The 26,743-nt window shown below is 42.2% G+C and overlaps 1 protein-coding gene across 1 annotated transcript in view; it reads left to right on the top strand.

The window, feature by feature from the left end:
* Positions 1-2,963: 2,963 nt before the first annotated feature.
* The window catches only part of LOC136007871 (rap guanine nucleotide exchange factor 5-like), a 39,121-nt gene continuing 15,341 nt past the window's right edge, over positions 2,964-26,743 (top strand). The window contains exon 1 of the mRNA XM_065666309.1: positions 2,964-3,198. Within this exon, the coding sequence (XP_065522381.1) occupies positions 3,034-3,198 (165 nt within the window). The 5' untranslated portion in view covers positions 2,964-3,033. The remainder of the gene's footprint in view (positions 3,199-26,743) is intronic.

Here is a 26,743-nt window from a genome sequence, read left to right as displayed (position 1 = left end):
CAAGGTCAGTGAATTTGATAACACTTTTGTGTTAATGCTGCTGCTCATGAGGGGCAGGAAATCCAGTAATCCAGGGGTCAAACCTATTAAGAATAGGGACCACATTCCCTTAGAGCCCTGCTCTCCCTTCATTGACAGTTCACTGAAAGCAAGATGCTCTGAAAACATTTTGGGTGCAACACACTGTTTTTTTTTTTTGGGTTTTTTTTTTTTTTCCTGAAGAGACAAATTTTTGCTCTCTCCACCCTCCCCCAGCCCCTTTCCCTGAGAGGAAAAAGAACAAGTAGCAGCGAGTCTCACGAAGCTAAACTTTCTGTGACTTAGCAAAAAAAGCAGTACAAATTTTAATTTTAAACAATTCCTATCACAGTCTTCCTCCAAAACTGTAATGATCCAAACAAGAAATAGCAAGGCCTAACTACTATCTACTCAATTTTCCTGACAATTGTCAATCCAAATTATGCTATCTGGCAGCTGATTATTTTTAAATGCACTGCAGAGCACATTTATTTCTCTTTTGACACTGTTCACAAGTTATACTTATCTAGCTCAGTTAAAAAACAAACAAGAAATTCTGAGTGCTGGCATAAATTTACCCTCTCTTAACATAATCAAATTACTTCTGGTTATACCCTAGTCTGTCACAGTTAAGTCACACTTTATTGGGTTGTCTTACTGCTGTTTGTATTGTGGCAGCTCCAAAAGACTTGGACAAAGAACATGGTCTGTTTGTGAAGCCTTTACACTAAGGATCCATTATTCTTTTGGGTGTAGATACGTTTCTCCTCATAATTACATCCTGAGCTGTGACAAAGTGGCTGCCAGGCAAAACAGCTGTCAAAACTACATCACTGGGCAGTGGGAGAGTACAAATCAAGGGAAATAATAGAAATGTTTGGGACACAAGGCATCACACAGAACAGTGTGTGCTCGTTGTGTTCCTCATACCTGATGATGCAGTGATGCTTTGGCTACAGCATAATACCTTTGCAAAAGGGCTGGCGTTGATGTTGCAGCTGGGGCTCCCAGATATCTCTGGTGTTTTGGGGTCTGCAGCACACTTTTCATCTAAGGACTGGCATATTCCTGTCCCTTTTCCCTCTTTTGTGTCAGCAACAGGTACGATGCAACGGGCTGTATCACTTCAGTAAAATAGCTGATTTTTTTTTACACTTAAACCTTTCAGATTTGGCTCATGCAATGGACAATGACTGACAATACCACAAGAAAGGAGGTGGTGGCAGAATGTGGCTGAAGCAAACCCTGTCCTTTTCATGAGTACCTGGGTTGGCCTGGTGCTCTCTGCTCTTGAAATCATTCATACAGGGTGTAGTTAAGCTGATTTAATAACAGACAGCTGCTAAAAGGAGCAGTTCCGCTTTCCCTCGCTTCCATGTTTCTCCTTTCCTCGATTCAGCATCTCTGTGGTCATAAGGTGGATAAATTCAGCTCTCTGGCCAATTGAAAATTCATTATTTTTGAGGGTGTTATTATTGAAATAATAGATCGATCAGCTTACTTGAATCAGACACTTATCAGATACCATGTAAGGGATGTGAAGGGAGTACACATCCATGAGTTGCAGGCAGGATCACCTTTTTGCACCAGCCTGCTTTTAGGTGAGTGCAGCCAAAATGCTAGGCTGCTGCTTCATTCAGGTGACAGATAACCCGATGTCACACTGATGCTTGAAGGGACCATTCTGTATCTTGGCACCCTGATGCAGGTTGGGCACCTCTGCCTTGTTCCTTCTACTATGGGTATCTCTGTGACCCAGTGAAGGTGGTTTAGGCAGCACATCAGTGAGGAAAAAACTATTTCTTTTCTTTTTTTTTGCAAGGTTCATGGTTAAGTCAATTCCGTGCAGGGCTGGAGGACTACTAGGGTCAGGCCCAGAAAACAGTATGTCCCCTTAGTTGGAACAAGGCGACAGCTTTCTGTAATGTGTCTGTGAGATTGGTTTGACTGTAAAGTCATTTATTGAGGCATTAAGGCACTGGTGAATTTAACCTGGAAGAGCAGGTCAGCCTTATTTTTTAGCAGTGAGGCAGAAGATATATGTAAGAACAGACCACCTTACAATCACTTCTGTGATTGAAACAGGTGAGAATAGAGTCTGGCAGAAAGGAAGTTAACACCTGTACTACTGAGGTAGGAAAGGCAGACTTTGGAGACTAAGTAAAGCCCCCCTAACTCAAGATATGGAATTTGAGTCAAGTACCTTGAATGTTTCTTTATTTCTTATACAAAGAGTAAAGGAATTGGCCTCTGGCATCGAGGGTTCCCTTCCAGGGACCACCTGAAAAACTGGAAGCAAGCCATTCACCTGGGGTAAACTGCTCAGTTTCTCCAGTATCAATGCTGACATGGTGGACAAAACACCTCACTGAGTCAAGAATCTCCTGGGAAGGGAGCAGGGAAGATCTTCTCCCCTTGCAATCATAAAGAAGCCGTGGGGATCACAGGGTGGGTCGGGCAGGTGGGGACCCAGGGCAGCCTCCAACCCATGCAGTCTCAGCTCTGAGATCACATAGAGCGGCTCAGGGTTCCCACCAGTCTGACTTCACACCCTCCAGAAGGGATCCGTGGCCGCCCAGCCCCTGAGGGAGCCTGAACCCCTCTCGCCGCAGCTCGGACGCGAAGCCCCTGAGAGGGCTGGTCACTCTGCCCGCTGTCCTCACCATGGGTACAGAGTCCCTGCTGTGCGCAGGCCACCAGGAGAGGTGGGGACACGGCCCCGGCAGCTATCCCCGAGCACAAAGGAGTTAACAGGACTTTCTGTCTCTTCCTGCCCGCACTTCCTCCACCCTCCTCATTACCTGCACTTTATCGCTGCCGTAGCTGAGGCTCGCGGCGGGAGAGGTGGAAGGCTGGCACGGCTTCCTGCGCCGCCCGGGGGAAGGTGTGTGAGCGGGGTGTGTGAGGCGAATCTGCCGGGGGGTGGGAGTGCGGCTGGGGCGACGAGAGGGGCTGGCGGTCAGACAGGCAGGCAGGCAGAAGAGGGTTGCACGCCGCCGCCGAGGGTTGCACGGCATGGCCGTGGGCTCCGTGAAGATGCCGTCGCCGTGTGAGGGCGCGGAGTTGACCCACAGCTGGAGCCCGCCGCCGGTGCAGGTGCGGCAGAAGCTGCGGGAGCTGCCGGCGCTGCTGCGGAGCGCGCTGGCGCTGCGGAGGAAGGGCGCCGTCGCCGCCGGCCGAGTGAGTGACCGGGTTAGCCCGCGGGTGCTCCGGGGCTGCCTACCCACCGGGGCCGCACCCCGCCGTGCCGTGCCCTGCCGGCGGTGCCCGAGGCAGGCGAGGTGGTGTCCACAGCAGCTCTGGCCGGGCCGCGGGCTCTCTGTGATGGCCCTCTGCGGGGAGCTGCCGGCGAGCAGGAGGGAAGGAAGGAGGGTGATCTCACGGCTGCGGTCGGGCGGGGCAGCATTTCGGCAGCCCCGGTCGCGGTGCCCGCGGGCCGGTCCCTGGCTTGGCCCACCTCTGGCCGCCCTGATATCCCACTTCTGATATTTAAGAGTATGTGCCCCTGCCCCATTCCCGGGTTCCTTGTGTGGCTCTTGCATCCTTTTCCATGTGACAGAACGTGCGTGCGCCAGACCATGCTCTCGTGTGACAGGAAGCGCTGCGCAGGTGTGCTCAGACACTTGTGCAGACCTGTGTTAAAGGAACGAACTTCAGCGTGCCCTGGAGCTTTTGAAACTGAAAAGCCTTCCTAGGCACACTCGGTCCCCAGTCTCGTATGCCTCCAGACACTGAGGCTATGGGGTCAGGTGGGCATTGTGGAAATCCACAGCCAAATGTCAGTTTTAGAAAGGCTGGTGGTACTACTTTACGGGGCAGGCAGTGCTCTGGTGAAGTACAGCAGGACACCACGGCTTATGCCTGTGAAATCTCCCAGTTGTGACTGAGACAGCTGTCAGGTCATGGCAAACCTTACCTGCAGGCCAAAAAACTGGACAGCAGCTCACCATCTGAGTAGCTGAACCGAAGGGGTGGGTTCGCCTGCATGGGGCTGGGTGTGTCTGCGTCGGGAATCAAGTGAGCTGCTGCGTGGGTTTGGTGCGATGATAAATGTGCCTGTGAAGGGAGTTAATGGGGGAGAAGTCAGCACAGTCTGTACCCACATCAACTTTGTAGTAGTTTACTCATGTAAATAACTGCTTTCTATGCATGGGGAAGTTGTGAAATAAGAGTGGGATGTGAACTGAAGACCAAGCTTCCTGAATGAATGTTTTTGTATACAATTTTAAGAAGATATACACACAAGGAAGATAAAGAGGTTTGAGGCAGCATATAAATTTACAGCAGAATAGGTATTTCTGAATAATATTTTTATTCAGATTCCTAGTTTCTTTCCTTAAGAAGTTTAATTCACAGGATAAAGAATGTGTACATCTCTAATGTATGGAGATGCACGGAGATGCCTAATGATTTTTATTGTTCAGGTGAAATAGTAATCCACTTGACAAATTGTCCATATGAACACAGAGCCGAAGGGATTTGGCTAATTTGAAATAGCCAAGTCTTGCTCTGCCCTAACAGGGTGTTTATGACAGATATCTTCCAATGAAGATGAGTCCTTTTCTGAACTGAGTTTAATTTGTTCCACATAAGAAGCATACTACCAAAGGAGTGGAGTAAGTGTGCAGTGAGGAGGTAAGAAGTGTAGAACCGCTGCTGGTAAAGGTGTTTGTGAGTGGGTCTGAAACACAGTTTTAGCACAACAAATTCATGAGACTTCAGGGAGACACCATAACACCATGTAGAGCAGGCTCTGTTTTATCCTCATGGTTACTCCTCAGCGTTCCTGAAAGTATTTGACAAGTGAATGGTACAACAGTTACTCCGTAAATATTTGGGGTGGGTGAGTTAACACCCTAGTGAGAAGCCTGGGTCATGCAGCGCCTCAGTTGTGCTTCCCAAAGTCTTGGCCTCTTCTTGCTTCATGCAGTCCCATCTGAGGCTTTGCCTGACTGCTGATGTGCGGCGTTATGGACCAGCAAACACAGAGTGACAGATGTAGTGGTGGTGACATCTGTGGCTTTGCCTCCTAGTACCCCGTGGGTCATCCTGCAAAGATTTCTTGAACTGTCTGTCGTGGCAGTTAGCATGCTGGAGGAAGGATGGTGAGTTTGTAGGGTGATCTGGAGTCAACCCAGCAGATCTTAGATCAGTGGCTGATGCTGCGTGAAGACACTGCACGGCTCCTGCAGGAACTTCTATCCAGTGGCTTGGTCCGGTGTGGAAAACCATACTGCTGTGCTCTGCCATCTCTGGGTTTGCAGTTCTTCTAAAATGGAAATATTCAGCATTACAAGTGCCTGATGGGGTGTTCTGAGTTGCAGGTAGTGCTAGGAGCCCAGTAGTGATGTTAATGTCACTTGTTCCCTTTGAAAGCAAAGTGGAAGCCTGGGGTACATGGATCGTCTCTCCCACATATACGGTTCTCCAGGGGGTGGGCTGGCTCTGTTGGTAGTGTCCTGTGCATATACCTTTTCCCCCAGCAGTGGAATTTTAGGGGCATGACTCTTTTCACATGTTTCTATTAATGCAGAGAAGAACTTTAACTCTGAAAATGACAGTACTTGGGAAAGGATATGTTAGAATTATAAAATGTGTAATTTCTTTATACTTTCCCTTTTAAACATGATTCTTAAAAAAGGTCTTAAGGTTGAGTAACACAAATATGAAACAAAGTTTCCTTTTTTTTTCTTTACCTCAGCAAAATATTTCAACTTAATTCAAAGTTAATTTTTGGAGGGTTTTGTTTGCTTATGAAATGTCTAGTCCATCTAACCCTTTGAAAAACAACAACCTTAGTATGATCTTCCTCTCCAGTGACTTTTTCTTTGTGGTTTTTTGTTCGTTCAAACACCAAGCTGAGAGTCTTATTTGTCCAGCTGGTTTCAACAGGAATGTTGCTTACTTAGGTGAGCTGTTTTCAAGTAAATGCTGACCAGCTGAAATTCTGGCGTGTTTAATTTCCTAGAAAAATATTATGACCCCTGAACAGGGGGTTTAGCTCTGATGCTGGCCCGCTGAGGGACTGCCTGTGATGCATTTTGCTTCCACATTTATAAAGTGGGGATAACCCATGTTCAGGGACTATGGATGATAAAATATAATGGAAGTGTTAAGGGTGCTGTAACTGTTTTAAGGATGTACCTCACTGCTTGCTGTTCAAATACTTCCTGTGGTGAAGGGGGAGGAAAGCATTGCATTATGTAGTAGAGGACAGTATATAAAAAAAAAAAAAAGGAAATCAAATACAATTTGCAAAGTAGTATGAGGTGGAATAAACTTATAAACTTTTGAAATCTGTTTGGGCCTCTCAGTCCTTGGCACTAAAACGATCTGAAAATTGTGACCAGAGATGGGGGTAATTGAAAATGCAGTGTAACGAAATAAGGATTTCCCTCCTAGTTCAGAGAACCCCAGATTAGAGTACAAGTGGGTGTATTTGGCTTTCTATGTTGGGATACGTCCAATTTTAATACACGTGAAGTACTTAGAGGTGGAAAAACACCTTGTAGGAAAGCTGCGGTAACTGTCCTGCTGCATGTTTTTGTGCTGTAGAACCAGGTAAATGCAATGCATTCTACTGCTTCAGTCATTTAGATAAAAACAACCTCCAGTTCCTCAGCTAGCAAAGCCCATTAAAGCTTCTGAACTTTGAACTGGACATTGGCCTTGTCCCTAATAGTGTTTTTCCTAAAATTCATTCTTGTGGCAGGTGCAGCACAGATACCTGAGAGAACACTGGGGATTAGGCTGCAGTTGCACAGTGAGCTGCGAGGTGTCAGTTTTACTTCTCATCCTCTGCCTGGTGTGTCTTTATTTCTGCTGGATAAAACAGCAGAAATGATCTAATCTTTTGCTGTGATAGCTGTGTGTGTGCCCGTGCCAGAGCTTGTGCAGAGGCAGAGGAGGGATCTGTTGCAGTGGGTCACTGTGCCCTGTGGCACCATTCCTCTCTGCCATGTGTTTTCTCAGAATCTTTGAAAACTGTATCTTGCTTTGCTTCCTTGAGATACGTGTTAAGCTCACATGTGGTAAGCATGAGTATTTGGTCTTTGTTGTTCTTCCTGATTCTTGCCAAAGATATCTTTCTCTGCTCCCCTTTTTCTTATAATTAGTGATGAAATATGGGTCCTTGGCCCTGGAAGCACCAGTGATGAGGTCCCGTAGGCACATCAGTGTATCTGTCACTCCGTCTTGCCAAAGATCCTTTTCACAACACTTGGTTGCACTCTTAATGGAGCTTCGAAATGCTCTTCTGAGTGTGTCCTGAGAGAGCAGGGAAAAGTTCAGAGATCAGGGCAGGAATTACTGGGCATGCACACACATGCACGCACACACACATATGCTTTCCTCTGCTTTCCTCTGCTTTCCTCTGCTTTCCTCTGCTTTCCTCTGCTTTCCTCTGCTTTCCTCTGCTTTCCTCTGCTTTCCTCTGCTTTCCTCTGCTTTCCTCTGCTTTCCTCTGCTTTCCTCTGCTTTCCTCTGCTTTCCTCTGCTTTCCTCTGCTTTCCTCTGCTTTCCTCTGCTTTCTAGCTTCACATCTATGCACAACTGGAATACTGGTTTTATATGTGAGCATGGATGTAGCTCTTTGTCACAGTAGTGGAGCTGGAAAACCTTTTGGATGTTCAAATCCCATTACTCTGATATTGTGAAAGATCTTTCGAGTCCTTTTCAAATCATGCAACACGCCTTTTAGCTTGCTGGAAGTTGAAGAGATACCATGACTATCTTATCTTCTGGGACTCTGTAACGACTTCTGTGAGGTTCCTAGAGGTCTTTGGCCAGACAAATATTCTCAGACTGTCTTCACCTTAGCTCTGCGTGACAGCTCTGCTGTATGTGTGTGTCAGGATGGAAACTGGCTGTAGGGTTATGGGTTGAAAATAAACCACAGGAGTTGGAGTATGGAAGCTAAAAGTTTACATGAGTTCAGGGTGAGAGTGGAGAGGTTCAAGGAAGAGAAATTTATCGAATAATCCTCATAAGGCACAGAAGGTTCCTGAGCTGCGAAAATAGCTGGAGGGTTGGAGCATATTAGGGATATCTATCATATGCTCTGGCACTAGCAGTTGTCATGCTGTTGGAGGCAACTCTTCTTTGGCAGAGGAAAAAAATCAAATTATATGCAATATGTTTTAATTAAATGAAGTATCCAGACCTCTCACCCTACGTTTTGCTAATCTTTTTTTTGTCTCTTTTAAGAAGCTTTCAGTTGCCTATGTCATTCAAGTTACTTACCTCAAATTAATTCATCCTGAGACTAGAGAAACCATAGTGTTGTAGATGAAGGTTTGCCAGGACACTAGAAATTCCATGCTGGAAATGCTTTGAATTTCCAGTCCTCCTTTCCATGGCTACCTTATGCTGATGGTTGATAGTTAAATTTTAATTGAGCCAAGCATGTAGCTCTGCCTTGAACTCAGGTAAACTTCCCACTAATGGCTGACATTTATAGCAGTCCATATCCTTGTTGGCACCTTCTCAGCTTAGTAGTGCCCGAGTGACCTTGTTTTTCATGTTGCTGATTCGTTGCTCTTTTCCTGATGTTCCAGTTCTTGAAGTCACCTGTTCTTCTTGTACTCTATTCTGTTTACATTTGTTTTGACAATGCCTCCAATTTTGTGCCATCAGCATATTTCACTAGCACTTTTATGCTCATTTGTCCAGTGTTGCTAATGATAGGAGAAAAAAAAATCAGGAGAACGGTTGCTGTTGTACTGTGTTTATGTATACTATAGAGGCTTTAATTTTGGAATTTCTCCTGCATCAAAAAGATGCAGTGCTGTGTGTAGATGTTGTACTGGGTGAAATCAGTGACACAACAAAAATACTGGATTGGCTCAGTGAATTGAAAAATTAACTCTCAGAAGTATTATCAAAATAGGCTGATTAATACCGGTGGCATTTTGCTTTAAAGCCTGCCATTGAGGTTGCACTCAGTAACTTAATGCCCCATCACTTTGGCAGTTATTATGTGACTAAAAATAGTCATGGTAAGTAGTCTTGAATTTTTTCTATTGGAATTAGGCTTATTATGTGTTGCCACTAAATGTATTTGTTTAAGGTAGTTGTCTTTCACAGTATCCTTTAACTTGTCAGGTCTGCGGCTGGTGACATATAAAATATTGAGTAACAAGTAAAATAGCTTAGCAACAGTGACCATGGCAGCCACAGGGAATTTCAGTGTCTCCTGTGTTTATTTGCATAATAATTTGTTTCATAGTCGGTGTTCAGTGAATTACTAAATTGAGAATACGTCTTAATTAGCCCTTGTGTTATGACATCTGAGAAGTTATGCGTGAGTTTGATTAACTACATTTGAGTGAAATGAAAGGCAAACCCCCTCTTCTGCCCTAGGAAGTACCTAGAAATTTTGCAGAATGTAGAGTTACTTTTCTCCCTGAGACCCAGGATTAGTCTGGTTGCCAAGATGATGCACACTGCCTGTGGTCTTACACTGGCACTGGGTGTAATACCCAGGCTGACATCTCGGCTGCTATCCAGCATCGCTGGGAACGTCCACGTGCAGCACTAGGAGGTGCTGCTGTCAAAGCATGAGGAAGAGGTGCCATCATGTGGCTCTTGCTCATGGAAGGTGCATCCAATTGACATCCACACAGAAAAAGTACAGCAGCTTGCTTTAAGCTATGGGACAGGTTCTGTTCCCTTTTTCTGTTTTGGCCAGAGCATATCCTGGCAAATCTGTCTTTGACCCACAAAGTCGGCTGCTATAGCACCGGCAGCTGTGTATTGTTAACCCCTTGCCCACACTGCAAATAGAGCTCAAGCTGAAAACACCTTGAGTTAATTTTGCCCATGCTCATGCTCGTTTTCTGGTGTTATCATTAACAGCTTCAGTTAGGGACTTGAAAAGAAAACATCCATCAGTCCTGCTTGTTCTGTATACTTACACTATGTAACTTCATACTTATACTGTATAAAGTATATATTATACTATATATTGTATAAACTTCATATTTATACTACATCAGTTGCTTATTCAGTTATAGCTGAAGTGCTTCTGTCCACCCATGGTTTCTGACTTTGCCCCAGGCAGGTGCTGGGTGTAACAGCCAGTGTGCAAAGTGGTGGGGTTCAGTATTGAGACAAGGAGGCACAAAAGCACAATGTAGTCAGTTCTAAGTAAGGTTAAGTTTGATGGCTTTGTAATGGAAAATAACTGTGGTGCTTGAAGGTAGTTGACATGGTTTCAGGTCCTTAGGACTTTAGTACAAAAAGTGTATGAAAAGCGGAGTAGAAAAGCCGACCTGGGCATGGGGAGTATCTGGGACTAGCAGATGTCCAGGATGGGCACAGTTAAACTAACTGATAAGTAGAAGTACAGGATGATTGTTATGTTTGTGGTGTTAATGAACCCATTAAGTTGGTGTAATCATCTACTGGGGAGTATCCAGGGACTAGCAGATGTCCAGGATGGGAGCAGTTAAACTAACTGATAAGTAGAAGGATGGGATGATTGCTATGTCTGTAATGTTAATTAAGCTGGTGCTTCAAAGACTGCCAGAGGTTATGAACATTGCTGGGAGAAGTAAACGACCCTTGAAGACCACCATCACCTTTTTGTATGCATGTGGGAAACTTTCCGGAAAATTATGTAATTCATGTGTAGCCTCATATATAAGGATGGCCTGTATAGCAGAACGGGGACACACCTTAGGAGGAGCTATCCCCCATGTCTCCCGGCTCTGCTATAAAGAATACCTGCTTGTCAACTTGAAACTGTTGGCGAGTTTGTTCCTGGAGTTTTCTCCGAATCAGTATGCAGTCTTTTTGGTCTGGCTCTGTTGAACTACTCAAGACCCTAGGTGGGTCTTGCCATGTTTCTGTGCCTGAACACTGGGCACCCTGATGTTGTAGGTCTGGTCACACAGTCGTTTCCTTGGGATGTGAGCCATCCTGTGTTGGAGATTCCTATTAATGCTTAGAAAAAGAGCCTTAGTGTTGTCTGAGGCTCAGTATGGTGCTGTAGGACTGAAAATAAAATGGGACACTTCTGAACAGAGTGTGGATGCCCTGTTCTTCTGTAGTCCCTCAGGACTGACTTAGCTGGGCCATCTATACATTGCTCTGCTCTTCATGCACAAACTCAACCTCTTTTTCCGCAGATCAGGCTGCCTTGCATATTCTGTAGGGTTCATATGCATGGTTCAATTTCAGAGGAATGTTTTAGGTTTGTTTTTAATGTCTGCTGTATAAACTATGTATGACACCTTTTGATTTAAACATGTCTCATTATATTTATGCTTTTGGCAAAAGTTTAAGGTTACAAATGAAGTCATTTGGCTCTGAAGTTAAAAGCCATGGAAGCAGGATCTGACTATTTTAAGGTTTCAGGTGTAAAAGGCAGTAGCTATTCATAATTGTCACTATGTCTTTTATCTCAGGTAACTTAGGGTTTAGCTTGGGTTAGTCTGACCTTGTAAAATGATCTATTTATGGCTGTTGTATTAAGCTAGGGTCAATTATTAATATTTAAATGTTACAGTATACACTTTTCTCTGATGAATTCCTTTTTCACAAGATACTTTCCTGGAGAGGACACAGCAGACTAACTGGTAAAAAATCAAAATATTTTTTATAGTTCAAAAAGAAAATATTCTGCTGATTGAGGTGGAAAAAACCCCCTGAGTCTATATAAATGCCAGTAAAGCTGTATTCATAACATCAGTAAGGATTTTTTTTTTTTTTTTTGCCTTCAAATTTAGAACTGAATTAACCCATTAATGCTTAAAGTGCTGGATGGTTTCTAGTTTGGATTTTTTTAAAGATTGATTGTGAGGAGTGCAACTTTATTTTTTTACCTTGGTTTTGAGGGGCTGCCTTAGGGCAGTAGGGAAAGAAATTGTTCAGAGCCTCTCCAGCAGTCCTGTGTTTTAATTGTTGAGTGGCTTTTATAAAACCCACTCCATAATGTGTGCTTTACTGTGATCTGCTGGTAGCTTGCCCTGTGGCTGGCCCTTCTGAGCATGTCTTCAGGATGTCTCAGTATCATCACTTTGACTGTGAAACAAGCGGCACCGAGCATCTCTTCAGGACATCTGTCAGTATCATCACTTTGACTGTGAAACAAGCAGCACCAAGCAAGGGACAATGGCTGTTTGCAGTGATACCACTGGCAAAAGAAATGTATGCCAAACCAAGCCCATAGTCGTGCCATAGATTGGGTGCAGGCTGCCAGTCAGTACTGAGGAACAAACAGTAAACCAGAGGAAGTACTGCATTTCGGATTTAAAAAACCCCTAACCACACCCACAACAGAAAACTGAGATCCAGATCACTTGTGAGCATCAAGAATTTATGATATGGGCTTGGGGGAAGGAGAGCAGGTGTTTGAGTTTTGATTATTTTTATTTTAGCATGCTAAGCATTTAATTGTGGTGTTCCAGCCAAGTTGTGGCTGAGAGAGTTAGACCATGATCCTAAAACCCTTTGTAATTTCAGATGGATGGGGTAATCATTTGGTGTCATAGACTGCTACTGCACACTGTTAAGCAGATACTCCATTTCATCCCATAGGTGAATACACTTTAGTGATGCATAAATTGATTTTTAAAATATGGAAGGGAGAGGAGAAAAACAATGTACATGCATGGCTATCTCCGAAAGTAAGTCACAAAGCTGTTGTTTACTGGACGGCTGAAGGAATGAGCTGAAAGAATCCCTTAGATCTGGTCTGGGTCCCAGCTTGTGTACAATCGAGTGCTTTGTTGCAGTTTGTCATTTCTGCAGTGCCTCAAGCTTCTTGGCAGCAAAAGCAAATCTGGGGTGTGGGCTGCGAGTCTGCTGATGAATCTGTGTTGCAGGATGAACAGAGATTTGTGGTCTTAAGGCAGGCCAAACATGGCAGATGCAGGTCCTAAGGGAACAAAAGCAGAATCTAGTGGTTAGCTGCCATAAAAGAAAGGTGAAGACACGGCGTATCCCAAGCTTGAGCGTGTTTCAACTTAAGGATAACGTCTGACCATACTAGCACTAATTTGTGCATGGGAATTCTACAAAGTTGTCTTCCCTAGCATTTTGTTAGAAAAAAATAGTTAAGAAACAAAATATCCTGCTAGATGTGTTATAAACACTTTTGAAAATGTAATCAGAATTTAACTTCTGTTCACAAAGGATGGCATGATTATGTTGCAAAATGGAACTTTGATACTTTAAAAACTTATACTGTGCATACCATCCTAAAGCTATATTTTGTCAGCTCAAAGTTTTTACAAAAGATTGAAAGACCTGTTCTCTTTATTCCTCTTTATTCCTCAGTAACCACTGAGGATGAAAGAGACGGATAAAACTGATCAGCCGGTTAGAGCTGTAATTCATAAATAGTGTCTTTGCAATTGTCTTTGACAGCAATTGCTGGAATAAAGTACATAAAATGCAAAAATAATAGTGGCAGCTAAATGAATACCTCTTTATTTATATTTTTATTATGTGTGATACAAAGGGGAACATTCAGCAGATATTTAATTTCTATTTTATCTCATTAAACAGACAGTCCCAAAATAAATGAGTTTCAGATTAGTTTTGCTAAAGCTATTTATCTAATTATGGCTTTCACTGCACTGGCATGAATGGCTGTGAATCAATAGTCTCTTAGGTTACCAGGACATACATTAAAACTGGTGAATCTCCAAGCTGAACAGCAGGAGTGATGTCTCTTGTTTTTTTCCACTGAGATGTCTGTCCTCAGAGAATGTCCTACAGAGAATGCATAAACTGAGAATTTATCTGAAGCTCTGTTTAAAAAAATCCTATTTTTAAGTTTGCTATTTGCAATTCAGTGTATCTATAAATATTTCCATTACATTGGTAGAGGTACATTACACATGCACACTCTCCCCTCCCTTGCCCCAATTATTTCAGAGGAAGCAAGTATAGATAAAAAACATTGTAGTGGGTCAAGATGGTGGTTCATCTAGTCCTATATCCATAATTTTTAAGGTTAATCTAACAGGTAACAGTTTTAGCCACAAATATGGAGTTTCTTGTGATTTCAAGAGAGTGTGTGGGCAAACATGTTGTATAGTCTGCCTTTCACATTGGTTTATTTTTTTTCTGATTTCAAAAAGTCAGAGATACCTTATACTCTGACACTTGGGAATTGTTACCATTAATCATTCTAGTTATAGCTTTTCACATTGCACATATACAAATCCAGCCTTTTAATTAATCTGGCTAGTGTTTGGGCTTCAAACTCATCTTGAAATTCACATTTACAGAGCTTGTGTATGGGATTTGGTGATAATGACTTTATAGGGGAAGGAAAAATACGTTGTGTTTTATTCTGTTGTTAATGAAAGCATTTCATTAGTTTTGATTATCCCACCTTTAATTTCAGTGACCTTTCTGTTGTTCCTCTGAGGCAAGGAACTTCCAGCTTCTGTACAGTTAGTTTTTATATATTCTTTTTTACAGCTGTTTTTTAAAGCAAGAAATCCCAGGCTCTCTAGATGCCTTTTTCCATGCTGTAATCATGTTTATTACCTTGCTTTGAACTCTCTCTGGTTCTGCAGTGTCCCTCTGAACTTGTGGTGGCTTGTGCTGAATGTAATATTCTGGAAGAGATGGCATCACTGATTTATATAAATCATGCAGTTTCCTCCCTCTCTCCATCGTGTAGGCTTTTCATCCTAACAATTTGCTATCTTTTTAGAGTTCCTGGTGGCACCGATTAGTTTTTCACTGAAATGTCTTCACAGCCATCCAGGTTGCTTTCTTTAAGTTAATATAGTTAATTTAAAACCATGTAGGTTGTCAGCAGTTTTCCTTCCATGGGTGTTACTTTGCATTTCATGTGGATAAACAATTTAACATACGGAGCTGTCCACTCACCTACCAGAGAGTGGACTTCAGGTTCATTTAAAGTTGTTGCTAGAGTTCTGATTGTGACTAACTGAAATCATACAAGCAAAATTTGCTTATCTTGACAATGACATTGCAAATACATTTTACTTAACAGCATTAGGCCTAGGTTGTAATGTTGGGACATCTTTCAATTTTCCTTTTCTTAATGAAAACAGCATATTTAATCCTATTCTTGTCCTTCATTACTTCAGTGTTACTTACTCAGCTACAATGTTTTGCCTCTCCAGGAAAGACAATTTTAGCTTCTTTTGAGGAGTTCTGTGTGCTAGGGTGAATTTATACGATCTCTATTTAAGTTAGAGGTCCAGCTTTAGGGTATTACTGTTTAGAGGGTCTCTAAATATACAAGAAAACCAGCTTAATATCGTATCAGTCTTTGCTTTGTTACAATATACTGTGTCAAAGGCTTTCCTGCTCTAGTGGGGAATATAAGAATGCTCATGACTGGTGAAGCTCCTGTTGGTGGGTGGACAACTGTTTGGAAGGCTCTACATAGATTAGTAACCAACAACTTTGTTAAATCTTTGGATGAGAGTGTTGATTTGATGAAGGATTGGGATGCTCTGCAGGGGGATCTGGACAGACTAGGTCAATGAGCTGCGGCCAATTATATGAGGTTCAGCAAGGTAAAGTGCTGAGTCCTTCCCATGGGTCACAACAATCCCCTGCAATGCTACAGGCTTGGGGATGAGTGGCTGGAAAGCTACTTGGTGGAAAAGGACCTGGGCTTGCTGTTTACAACACTGCTATTAAATCAGAGTTGTGGCCTTACTAAAAGCAATGCAAACACATGCTCTTTGAGAATCCATTTATTGTGGCTGTAGAAAAGGGCCTACTTCAGTTGCTTATTAATAGTAAGACATGTTACAGGAAAATTTATGGCAGGATGATGGGAGTGGATAAAGAAACATATTCTTCCGTTCTGTAAATAAAAATAATTCCAAAGAAGCTATCCAAAGCCAATAATTATGTCTGGTTTATAAACCAGAAGAGCTTTCCCCTGCCACTGAAGAGCTAATGGTAAATTTTGTGAGACTTGCAAAACTGAAAACCTTTTATTTGAGTAAAGCAAGAAAAAGTGAATCTTCATCCCTTGCTTTAGCAATTCTCCTTGTTATCTGACTTTTAGAAACAAAGCTAAATACTTAGGGTCTGTGAGTCATCTTTTCAGCATGAGCCAACTCCAGTTTCAGTATGTGTATGCTTGTTTCTTTATATCATGACTTTTCCCCTCCTAAGTCACTTTTATCTCTTGGCACAGTGGAGAAGTTAAAAATGTCAGCAAGCATGAGGCATGCTAAAAACATGCAAACACACCTTCTATGTAATCTTCCAAACCCCACAGTCTTCCTGTTCCCATTACTTTGTTGTTCGTAAACTCATCTGATCTTTTGATCGTATCCTGGTGGAGGGAGCAGGGAGGTGAATTCCAAGGCAAGGGTTTATTGACCAGGAATGGTTTCCCAGAAGCTCTCTGCAGTTGATTTCTGGTGTGTCCAGTGCCTACAACAGATATTGCACTGCATAGAGAAAATGCAGTAAATAGATTAGCAGTGAAGAAAAATATCTTTTTGCAGGCTTTGCTTTTTGAAGAAATGTCTGTGTGTATCTACATACCGAGAAGATGCTGGAAATCCATTTAATTTTGCTAAAGTTATTTTTGGCACTTGAGAGGTGACTAAATAAATATGTTATCCCATAACATAGGAGAGGTTAGATTCATCTAGCCTAGGCTGGCTTAGATGAAATAGGTGAAGCCCATGTGGTTTGTGGTGGTGGTGGTTCTACTGAGACAAGGTCTGGTTTAAAGTCATCTCTAGAAAGCTGGCGTGGGAAAGGATGGAGCAGTGAGCAAGTTGATCAGGGTGAGAATCAACCGGTTCTTGAAGACAGTGTATCTCAAAATGAAGGTCTCTTACAGTAAGTGGTGATTTGCCATCAATCTGCTCCACTGCGAGAGTTTAACTGATGGCTCAGGTGTCCTTGCTGCTATTGAGCTGGATGGACCTTTGAGATTGTCATGGCGAAGAGGCTAGAAGAGTCTGAAAAGTTATTACCTACTTTGGTATGGCATCCAGTCTTCCTTGGTTGATTGGTGAGGGCAGACTGAGCATCACAACAGACTTAGCATGTCACTGACATCTTGCTTTTTGTTAGTGTTTGTAGAAACACAGGTAGAGCGGCTCTGCTAGTCTGATGGTCAGTCACTGTGGTGGGGAATACTGCAGTATATTAATCTTCTGGATCATTTTGCTTCCCTGTTTTCAGTCTAAATTCTCTAACGAATTAGCATCTTCTGTGGGCATATTGCTTGAACCAACTTTTAAAGGCAGCAGTTCCCCATTTCTCCCACCTCTCACCTCTCTCTCCCGCCTCCTGCTTTGCGTAGATCAAAAAACATTTGTTGACTTGAAGTAGTATTTATTACTGACTTTTAAATCTGGGTGGGCTGGTAACCATGATACAGTGGGCAAGTGTAAGGAGGATAACAGCATATTGAAGTGATCAATGTTGCAAAGATTGGCTATGATGCAGAATATTAGAGAGAAAGAAAGTTAATTCTCTTGCCCCTAGACCTAAAAAAACATGGTCAGTGTTTATCTCTGATTCTTTTATTTTGATAGCACAAAGCATACCTTCAAGAATCTTGGGGTGAAGACTCAATCTGGTGAAGCAGAAGGTGGTGGCTCAGTTCTGCTTTACATGGATGTGTTAAGGAGGATCCTGAAAGAATCCTGCACAGTGGTGTGTGTGGTAGAGCAAGGAGGGTGCCCCAAGCAGCACAGGGAATGCATGAGCTGCTGCTTAGTCTGGTAGTCAGAAGTTCCTCAGAGGTACTTTTTTCTAGCACTGGCTGCCAGGACTGACTCTCCTCGGGTGGTGGAAATGTGACCCTGTAGAAAAGGCATTAATGCTGAGTCTTTTACTCTGATTGTACTATGGCATCAGCAGACCTATCTGCTGGCTTCTTTGAGGTTGCTTTCTTCAGGATAAGCTCCTATACTTTGGCTGTGAGTAATGCAGAGGCTGTTCTGCTTTTCTTTTATATGCCCTAGTTCACACAACTGATAAGCATTCTTATATTCACATTGTGTCCTTCTGCTTCTCTCTTATGTGTTCTAATGAACATTTCTTTAAAAACAGTTATAATGCTATGACTGCTGTCTCCAGTGAGGGTTGAGGTACCCTTCTGGGTTGTTATTTCAGATTCTGCAGCTGTAGGCACATTTTGCACATGCACATTTTGAAACATCCTTAAAAAGGTCATCCACAACTTTCAAGCCAAAAGACTCCTGTTTTAAAACAAAGGCTTATGGTCAGTTGAGTAGGAAGGCTGCTTAACAGAGTTTCACTGAATTGTGGCAACTACAGTTAATACCTTAGCATGATCTTCTGATACATATTTTCTGGACTATCCCCATATCTGGTGGACTCCAGTTCTATGGTGAGATGGAACCCCAAACAGTCCCTCTGGAGAAGTAATCTTCATTACAGCATCTGATGTACAGAGATCTTGTTGAAATCACAGAGAATTCAGTCTCTTTGCCAAGAGATACATCTTACACAAGCATGTATGTTCAACTTCATGACATACAATTCACCTTGGATCCTTGAACTGCTGTAATATTATGAACTTGTTTTTTTCCCATTGCATGCATATTTTTCATGCTGATTTAGACTCTAGCACTTTTTTTTTTTTTGCATATGACTGAATATGGGAATGAGATTGACTATCATGCAGGCATCATATGGTAGGACTTCTATTGGGATACAAAACTAGTTAATAGTTGCAAATGTAATTAAAGGTTAATTCAGATAATCAGATGTAAAATTAGAAATGTAATTCTTTGGCTTTCAAACTGTGAGGTTTCTTTTCTGTATAAGAAATAGTACCTTTCTTGTAAAGGAAAATCAAAATGGGCCTTTTTGATTGTTTAAAGACCTCCTAATGTATACAAATGATGAAAGAAAGAAATGGGAACTATATGCTTTAAATACCAGGTCTAGTTTTCTGGAGGTTTTTTTTCTGAGGGCTGGGTAATTACCAGGATTCATGACTTATGTGGGACAAGAGGCTGATGTGGGATAAATTGAAGGAAGATTTATTTATATATTTGTTTATTTATTTAGAATCATAGAATCATAGAATAGTTAGGGTTGGAAAGGCCCTCAAGATCATCTAGTTCCAACCCCCCTGCCATGGGCAGGGACACCTCACACTAAACCATCCCGCCCAAGGCTTCATCCAACCTGGCCTTGAACACTGCCGGGGATGGAGCACTCACAACCCCCTTGGGCGACCCATTCCAGTGGATTTTCCCTAACAGGAAAGAATTTCCTCCTTATATCCAATCTAAACTTCCCCTGTTCACGTTTTAACCCGTTACCCCTTGTCCTTTCACTACAGTCCCTGACGAAGAGTCCCTCCCCAGCATCCCTATAGGCCCCCTTCAGGTACTGGAAGGCTGCTATGGGGTCTGCACGCAGCCTTCTCTTCTCCAGGCTGAACAGCCCCAACTTTCTCAGCCTGTCTTCATACGGGAGGTACTCCAGTCCCCTGATCATCCTCGTGGCCCTCCTCTGGACTTGTTCCAACAGTTCCATGTCCTTTTTATGTTGAGGACACCAGAACTGCACACAATACTCCAGGTGAGGTCTCACAAGAGCAGAGTAGAGGGGCAGGATCACCTCCTTCGACCTGCTGGTCACGTTCCTTTTGATGCAGCCCAGGATACGGTTGGCTTTCTGGGCTGCGAGTGCACACTGCCAGCTCATGTTCATTTTCTCATCTACCAGCACCCCCAAGTCCTTCTCTGCAGGACCGCTCTGAATCTCTTCTTTGCCCAGTCTGTAGCTGTGCCTGGGATTGCTCTGATCCAGGTGTAGGACCTTGCACTTGTCATGGTTGAATTTCATAAGGTTGGCATCAGCCCACCTCACAAGCGTGTTAAGGTCCCTCTGCATAGCATCCCTTCCCTTCAGCTCATCAACTGGACCACACAGCTTGGTGTCATCGGCAAACTTGCTGAGGGCGCACTCAATCCCACTGTCCATGTCAGCGATGAAGATGTTTAATAAGACAGGTCCCAACAGGGATCTCTGAGGGACACCACTCGTTACTGGTCTCCAGCCGGACACTGAGCCATTGACCACAACTCTTTGTGTGCAGCCATCCAGCCAGTTCTTTATCCACCGAGTGGTCCATCCATCAAATTGATATCTCTCCAATGTAGAGAGAAGGATGTTGTGTGGGACAGTGTCGAACGCTTTGTACAAGTCCAGGTAGATGACATCAGCTGCTTTACCCTTGTCCATCAATTCTGTAGCCCCATCATAGAAGGCCACCAAATTGGTCAGGCAGGATTCCCCCTTAGTGAAGCCATGCTGGCTGTCACCAAGCACCTTGTTGTTTTTCATGTGCCTTAGCATGTCTTCCAGGAGAGTGTGCTCCAAGACTTTGCCAGGCACAGAGGTGAGACTGACTGGTCTGTAATTCCCAGGGTCTTCCATTTTCCCCTTCTTGAAAATGGGGGTTATATTTCCCTTTTTCCAGTCGTTGGGAACTTCACCTGACTGCCATGATTTTTCAAATATGATGGACAGTGGCTTAGCAACTTCATTCGCCAGCTCCTTCAGGACCCGTGGATGGATTTCATCAGGTCCCGTGGATGGATTTCATCAGGTCCCATGGACTTGTGCACATTCAGATTTTTAAGATGGTCTCGAACCAGATCTTCTCCTACAGTGGGCTCAAGAACTTCATTCTCACAGTCCCTGCGCCCTTCACAGTCCCTATTTAGGCTGCCTAAAACAATTTATTCATGTATACTTTCTCCATAAAGCATTTAGTGCAACACAGTTTAATGCTTCCTGTTTCTATGAATTTGACTGGATTATTATCACAGAGGTTGTTAATCTCATATGAGTAGCTTGTCAGATTCTGTGGCTTTTTGCTTAAATTGAGTTTGGTTGAACATCTGAACATATTCTAAGCCAGTGGTGCAGGGATCACCTGTAAAGGCCTTGTCTTACCTTGCCCATGCTGTCTTGAAAAGAAATTATGAGCATGGAGAATCCTTATAAGGACCAGTTCTACTTGTGACATTTTTGAAGGCCTCTTGTTGGAGCGACATCCTGCCCTTCAAAACTGTAGATCAAAATGAGAAAACTCCCTGGCACCAGCTGGAAAATCTCAAGACATAAAGAAGCACCCAGCCCCACACAGAGGATTCAGACTTCCACAGCAGTAGAAAGGAGGAGTTTGTACACTTCATGGAGTTTAGAGTGAGTAAATTTACAGCATGTAAATTCAGAATAATGCAGTATAGACATGATGTGACATATCCATATGCTTCTGTAAAATCAAGTGTGTGCAAACAATTTTTATATGAATAGAGAATTAAAATGAAGATGTATATCAGAAGAAAGGTAGGTAATTAAATTTAAGGGTAAAGAATATCAGTAAGGAAATCTGCCTCTTTAGAGTGGTAGTCTTGCCTAACTTCAAAGACTGTCTTCTGTTCACGAAGGATGTTCCTATCTAAAGATGTTTCTGTGACATTATGGGGGTGCTGAGCTTTTACTTTCTTAATACCTTAATCTGCAGAAGGTATGTAATTTGTATTATTTGGTTATGATCTTATCATACTAAATAAAACTTGTATCTGTTACGTACTTGGCACTTGATCTGTTTCTCCATGTCCAATAATAGACAAGACTCATCTTTGTCCTGCATTTGTGATATTTTTTGATTCTGTAACTTCAGTCTAGTGAAATCTAAATTTACCTAAGATGCTTTTTAGTGGTTGTTTGTATATTCTAAACCATTTATGTTCTAATCCTATTCCATATCTACTGGTTACTGCACACTACTTTCCATGTTACTCCATGTGCTGTGTAATCAGGACTGAATGATAGGCATGCAGTGGTTTCTGGCACATTGGCAGAGACTTTTGAACTGCTTTGTTTTTCAAGTCCCTCCCTATCTCATAACAAACATTCTTTGGGAGATGGGGTGCACTTGAGTTTTCATTTGTTCCTGCTTCAACGGCCAGACCAAAGGTTGTCAAGCATAAAAAGACGTTATCAGGGTTAATGTGATCCCATTCTGCAGACTGTTTGAAGGTGCCTGTAGCGGTGCACCAAGTGCTGCCAAGGCTCTATCAAGATCAGCTGAGGAGTTCCTGGATCTACTTTGCTGAGGAATTGTTTGTGTGATCCAAGGGAACAATTTTTTTTCCTTGCATATTGAATATTTCTTAAGCTCTTTATACAGTGATGCCTTGACTGCTTCATGAAATTGAAATAGTTAAACTTTCATGGTTTTCAACAAACAAGCAAAGTACAGCTGTTCTAGAAGTGGTTAAGAACTCCCACTATCCAGTCCATAGTAGGTTGGCACCGACTTATGCCAAGAGCTACTGTCAGTGAAAATAATATTGTTCCCAAGAGGTCACATAACAAAGTGCTGCTGATACAAACAACAGCACTGCAAGTTTTCAAACTGTTAAGGCTGTAACACAAGCTTCTTAAATCAGAGCCTGTTCACGCAGCCAGGAGGCCACTCCCGCTCTCTGAAAACCTCAGGAAAGCAAAAATAAGCAGTTTTATTCATGATTTGCTGTGTTTTGAATGTCCTATAGGTATTTGTATTTAGAGCAGGGCCACCCTGGCTGCCCAGCAGAGAGCTTGGGTGTTTCTGTAGCTGATCTTTATCATTAGGTCTGTAAGTGCTTGCAGAGCAGAATGGTCATGGTTGTTCCCATGCCATGGGAAGGGAAATGACTTGCTGAAGGTTGTGACCACACCAGGTTCAGGAATAAAACCAAGGTATGCTGAATGGCCTGATGCTTTGTCCAGTGGGTCAGTTGATCTCTGCAAAATCAGAATATCTGTTTATCAGAAAAAAAGAATGAAGAATTTCAACATCTTGTGTCTGAAAGGAGTAACTTTCCTTCTAGGAATAAGGTTTAGGAAATTACCTGGTGACCTGCCTTTTGTGCAGGCAGTGGTCAGATTGAAGCTCTCTGAGAGCAGGGACATTGAAGAGCAGGGACATTAAAAACATACCTTTGCATGCTTGTAAGGCAATTCATGAACTGTTTGCCCATGTAAAAAAACCTCAACAACCCCGTATCTGGAAATAGAGGCATTTGTCAAATAGTAAACTAAACTGATACAATTTACTGCAAGGTATTTTCATAAATCATAATCAAGTAATTGAATTTTAACTTTGTCTTTTCATACATGAAACATTAGATGTACTGTAGTTATTGAAGTCTATTAAACTGATTCTTTATTTGCAAATTCTTTTGAAAAATTAGTTTTTAATGGATTTTGTTATTCAATAATATATATACTTTGCATTAACATTTTTAGCTATTATTGTCAGCATCATTCACAGCTGATTTGCTGAATATTTGCTGATACTTGAAGTTTTGTTCCTCCATCTGTATTCACTGAAATAGCTGTAGCGCTATGGGATATTTTTTCCCTTCTGATGCTTGTTATAGTTCTTGCAGCAGAGGTGAGCATCCTTGCATCAGGGTCATGGGGGTAGTTCACAAAAAGGCTCTTGAGGCTGTACTGGGAAAAATCAAGTACCTAACTATGCTCATTTTGTCTGACACCAGGGATGGAACATTTGAACTTGCATCTGCACGATGGATTGTCAGTAGTAATAGATGAGATGAATCACTTGTTTAATTGATTGTCTGCTTTAAAAAATTTATAATATTTAATCTCTGACAAATGTGCACTGCTGAAGGCTGAGTTCTGGCACCAATGTTATCTGCTGGAATGTTAACAGCATAAGTATATTGGCTCCTCAGCAGTTGATACCTGCTATACTGGGTATATGTGATGGGGAGAAGTTTTGGTGAAAGACTGACATAAAAATATGTGGTTTTTTAAGAGCCTTTTTTAAACACAGGGTGCATCTAGAAAAGTGTTTCTGGTTGCTCTGCAGCTCCACAGACTTTCTCTCCCGTGCGTGATGCAGCTGGTTGGAGGTGCAGAATTAGGTTGTTTCTGGGAGTGATGGAGCAGGAGGGGATTATGGAATACTTGGGCTCGAAGGGACCTCCCAAGGGTTGTCTGATCCATTCCCTGGTCTGAGCAGGTATAACTTCAGTGCCAGAGCACTTGTTCAGGACATTGTCTGGTCAAGTTATGAAAACTCCAGGAAGAAGACTGCACAGCCTGGGCAGTTGTTTATGTGTTTGACATATAATTTCCCCATGAAACTTCTTTTTACTAATGTGTGCTTGTGAGTCAGGCTGTCTGGCTTGCCAAATGTCTTTGCCAAGTTGCCATCCTCCTTTCTTTAATTTGGAAATGTGTTGTAAGAAGGTATTTTGCTGGCAACACAATTGATGTGCCAACAGAGGTACTTCGAAAAGCAGGGTAGACAATCCACATTTTCGTGCTCCTGACCTCTTTTATTATTGTTTTGTTCATGTCTTCATTTAGATCTATCGGAAAAGACAGGTAACTTGTCAGTGGGGGCGTCTTTTTAATTATAGTGTGAAATATCCAGTATGCATTCTTTGGAAAGCTCAAAAAAATTGTTATTAAATTATAACTTGCATCATTAGAAATATGAATTGTTGCATAAAATTTTACTGATCACTAAAACCCCCACCCATCTGCTGTTGTGTGCTACCCTTCAGATCAAAACCAAACCAGATGCTGATGACCAGGAAAACAATGGTAGATTACAATGATAATCTACTATATTTATTACTTGAAGAGCTTTAAAAAGAAATAAATGCAGCAATATTGCTAGATTTTTATGGTGACAGTCTGTATAGTGCCTATTTTGTACTGAAAAAAGGGGAGGATATCACTTTGCTGTGAAATGTTACTGGCAGCCAGGTGGAGTGAAATGCACTGGGAAGCCTTTAAGGTAACATTAGGAAAGGTATAGCTGAAATGGCAAACTAAAGCACAAATGTTGTAACAAAGTTATGTTAATGAAGGAGCACAAATAGTCAATTAAGTGTACTCTGCCTATTTTAATGTTATGTAAAACATGATAAAAAGCAGTAAAATTCTGATTTCTTCTTCTTTTCATATTTAATGAACTCTCATTGCAAACATTATATTAGCATATGAGTTGAAAATGTCCATAATTCTTTTTGTAAGAAGGAGAAGAGAAAACTAGTTTAAGCTCTGTTTCTGTATTGTAGACTGTGGCTGTAGCCCATGCAGTCTGTAATTGATCTATGGAGTTAAATAAGATGGGATTTCTGTTTTACTTAAACTGATACACTTACGTGAACATGAAGGTGGGAAGTAAAGTTCCCTGTTACTGATAACTGTGAATTTTATCATGTCATTTTTTGTGGGCATAGTCAACTTCCTTTTTATGTGGACAAAGAAGAGACACCGAGGATTTATTAGGCATGTTTTATACCATTATTCCTTGAATAGTTTTAATTCAGCATAAACAAGTGCTTCCTCTGAGCACAGCTATACCTTCCTGCCTCTCTCAATGTCCCACTGCTTTTGCCTGTGCCCCTGCTGCCTGCCTTGCTAACAATGGTGTTTGTATGGGTTCCTAGTGACCTGGTGGAGGGAAATGATCTGGCTTAAAATGAATCATTTCATAAGCCAGTTCAAAGCTATTGGTCCTTCAGCTTGGTTCAGGACATGGCTTCACAAACACATTTGGAAGCACAAAGCAGAAGGGTGATGGGATGGGAAGGTGAGGCAGGAGGTGGAGGGAGGACCCAAACTGATTGTCAACAGCCTCCTTTTATAGTACTTTAATCTAATTGTGGAAAATACATTAGCAGGAGAGTGGCCATCTCTTTTTTAAGGAGCATGAAGTTTCTCTAACCCTGGCATTGGCCATTTCACCACTCCTCCCTTTCTCTCAAACTGAGTTGGCTTTTGTGTCAGGATGCCCCAGCTTTGTTTGAGGCACAGGATAAGGACAGAGAGGTTCAGGCCTGTGTTGGTGCCTTTCTGAAGCTGGATTTAGGCAGGGCTTTCCTGCCATGGTAGGACTGCGGAAAAGAGGGAGGAGAGCAACCAGCCACTCCTACCGTATTGTCTTCTATAATATTCTTTCCTATTCTTAGCTTATTTTGGATAAATAAAAGGGCATTGCAAACAAAATTTGCTCTAGTGCATTAGATTACACTCCTTGCTAGACTTTAAAAGTGACTGACTTATGCCAGATTAACTAAAAAAGAGCTTTGTTCAACGCATAAACCCATTCAACAATATTTAGTTTGGTATGTACTGGAAAATATCTAAATGCTTCTAAACCCGTTGCTTTCCTGACTGTTGTCATCTTGGAAGTAAGTCTTTAAACCTGAAGAACACTTCTTGTCTTTATAAAGAGCAGCCATTTTCTTCGCAGATACCTTTCTGTTTTGAGGGAGGTGGGAGTGAACCATGAATTATGGGCTTCTCTTTTGTGAAATAACTTTGCAGGTTCATTTTATACAGAAAGGACGTGAGAATACACTCTTTAGTTTTCTTTCGCTAATGACCCATTTGGGTTTCTCCAAAGACCTTTGCAGGCTTACCTGGGAATCCTACATTGCAAGCTCTGCTAAGTACAGATTTTTCTTTTTATAGCTTTTTTTTACCTTTTTATGCTACACTTAAGTATGTGAAATTTAAGATTGTCAGGTGAAGATAACTTAAAAAGTTTTATATTTAATTTTCAAAAAATATTAATAAAGACAACTGTTCACTGGTTGTTCTTCATTATGAATTCTGACAGTGGGTTTCAAGAGGAGCAGTGGGGGAAGGCTGTTACCAATATTATTTGGCAGAAAGTCAGGCATATTCTACAGTTTCATATGAATGATATCTGCTGAAA

The sequence above is a fragment of the Lathamus discolor genome, chromosome 2 (genome assembly GCF_037157495.1).
Source record: "Lathamus discolor isolate bLatDis1 chromosome 2, bLatDis1.hap1, whole genome shotgun sequence".
Classification (NCBI taxonomy): domain Eukaryota; kingdom Metazoa; phylum Chordata; class Aves; order Psittaciformes; family Psittacidae; genus Lathamus; species Lathamus discolor.
Note: the sequence above shows the minus strand (reverse complement) of the source record. Positions and strands in the feature narration are given on the sequence as shown.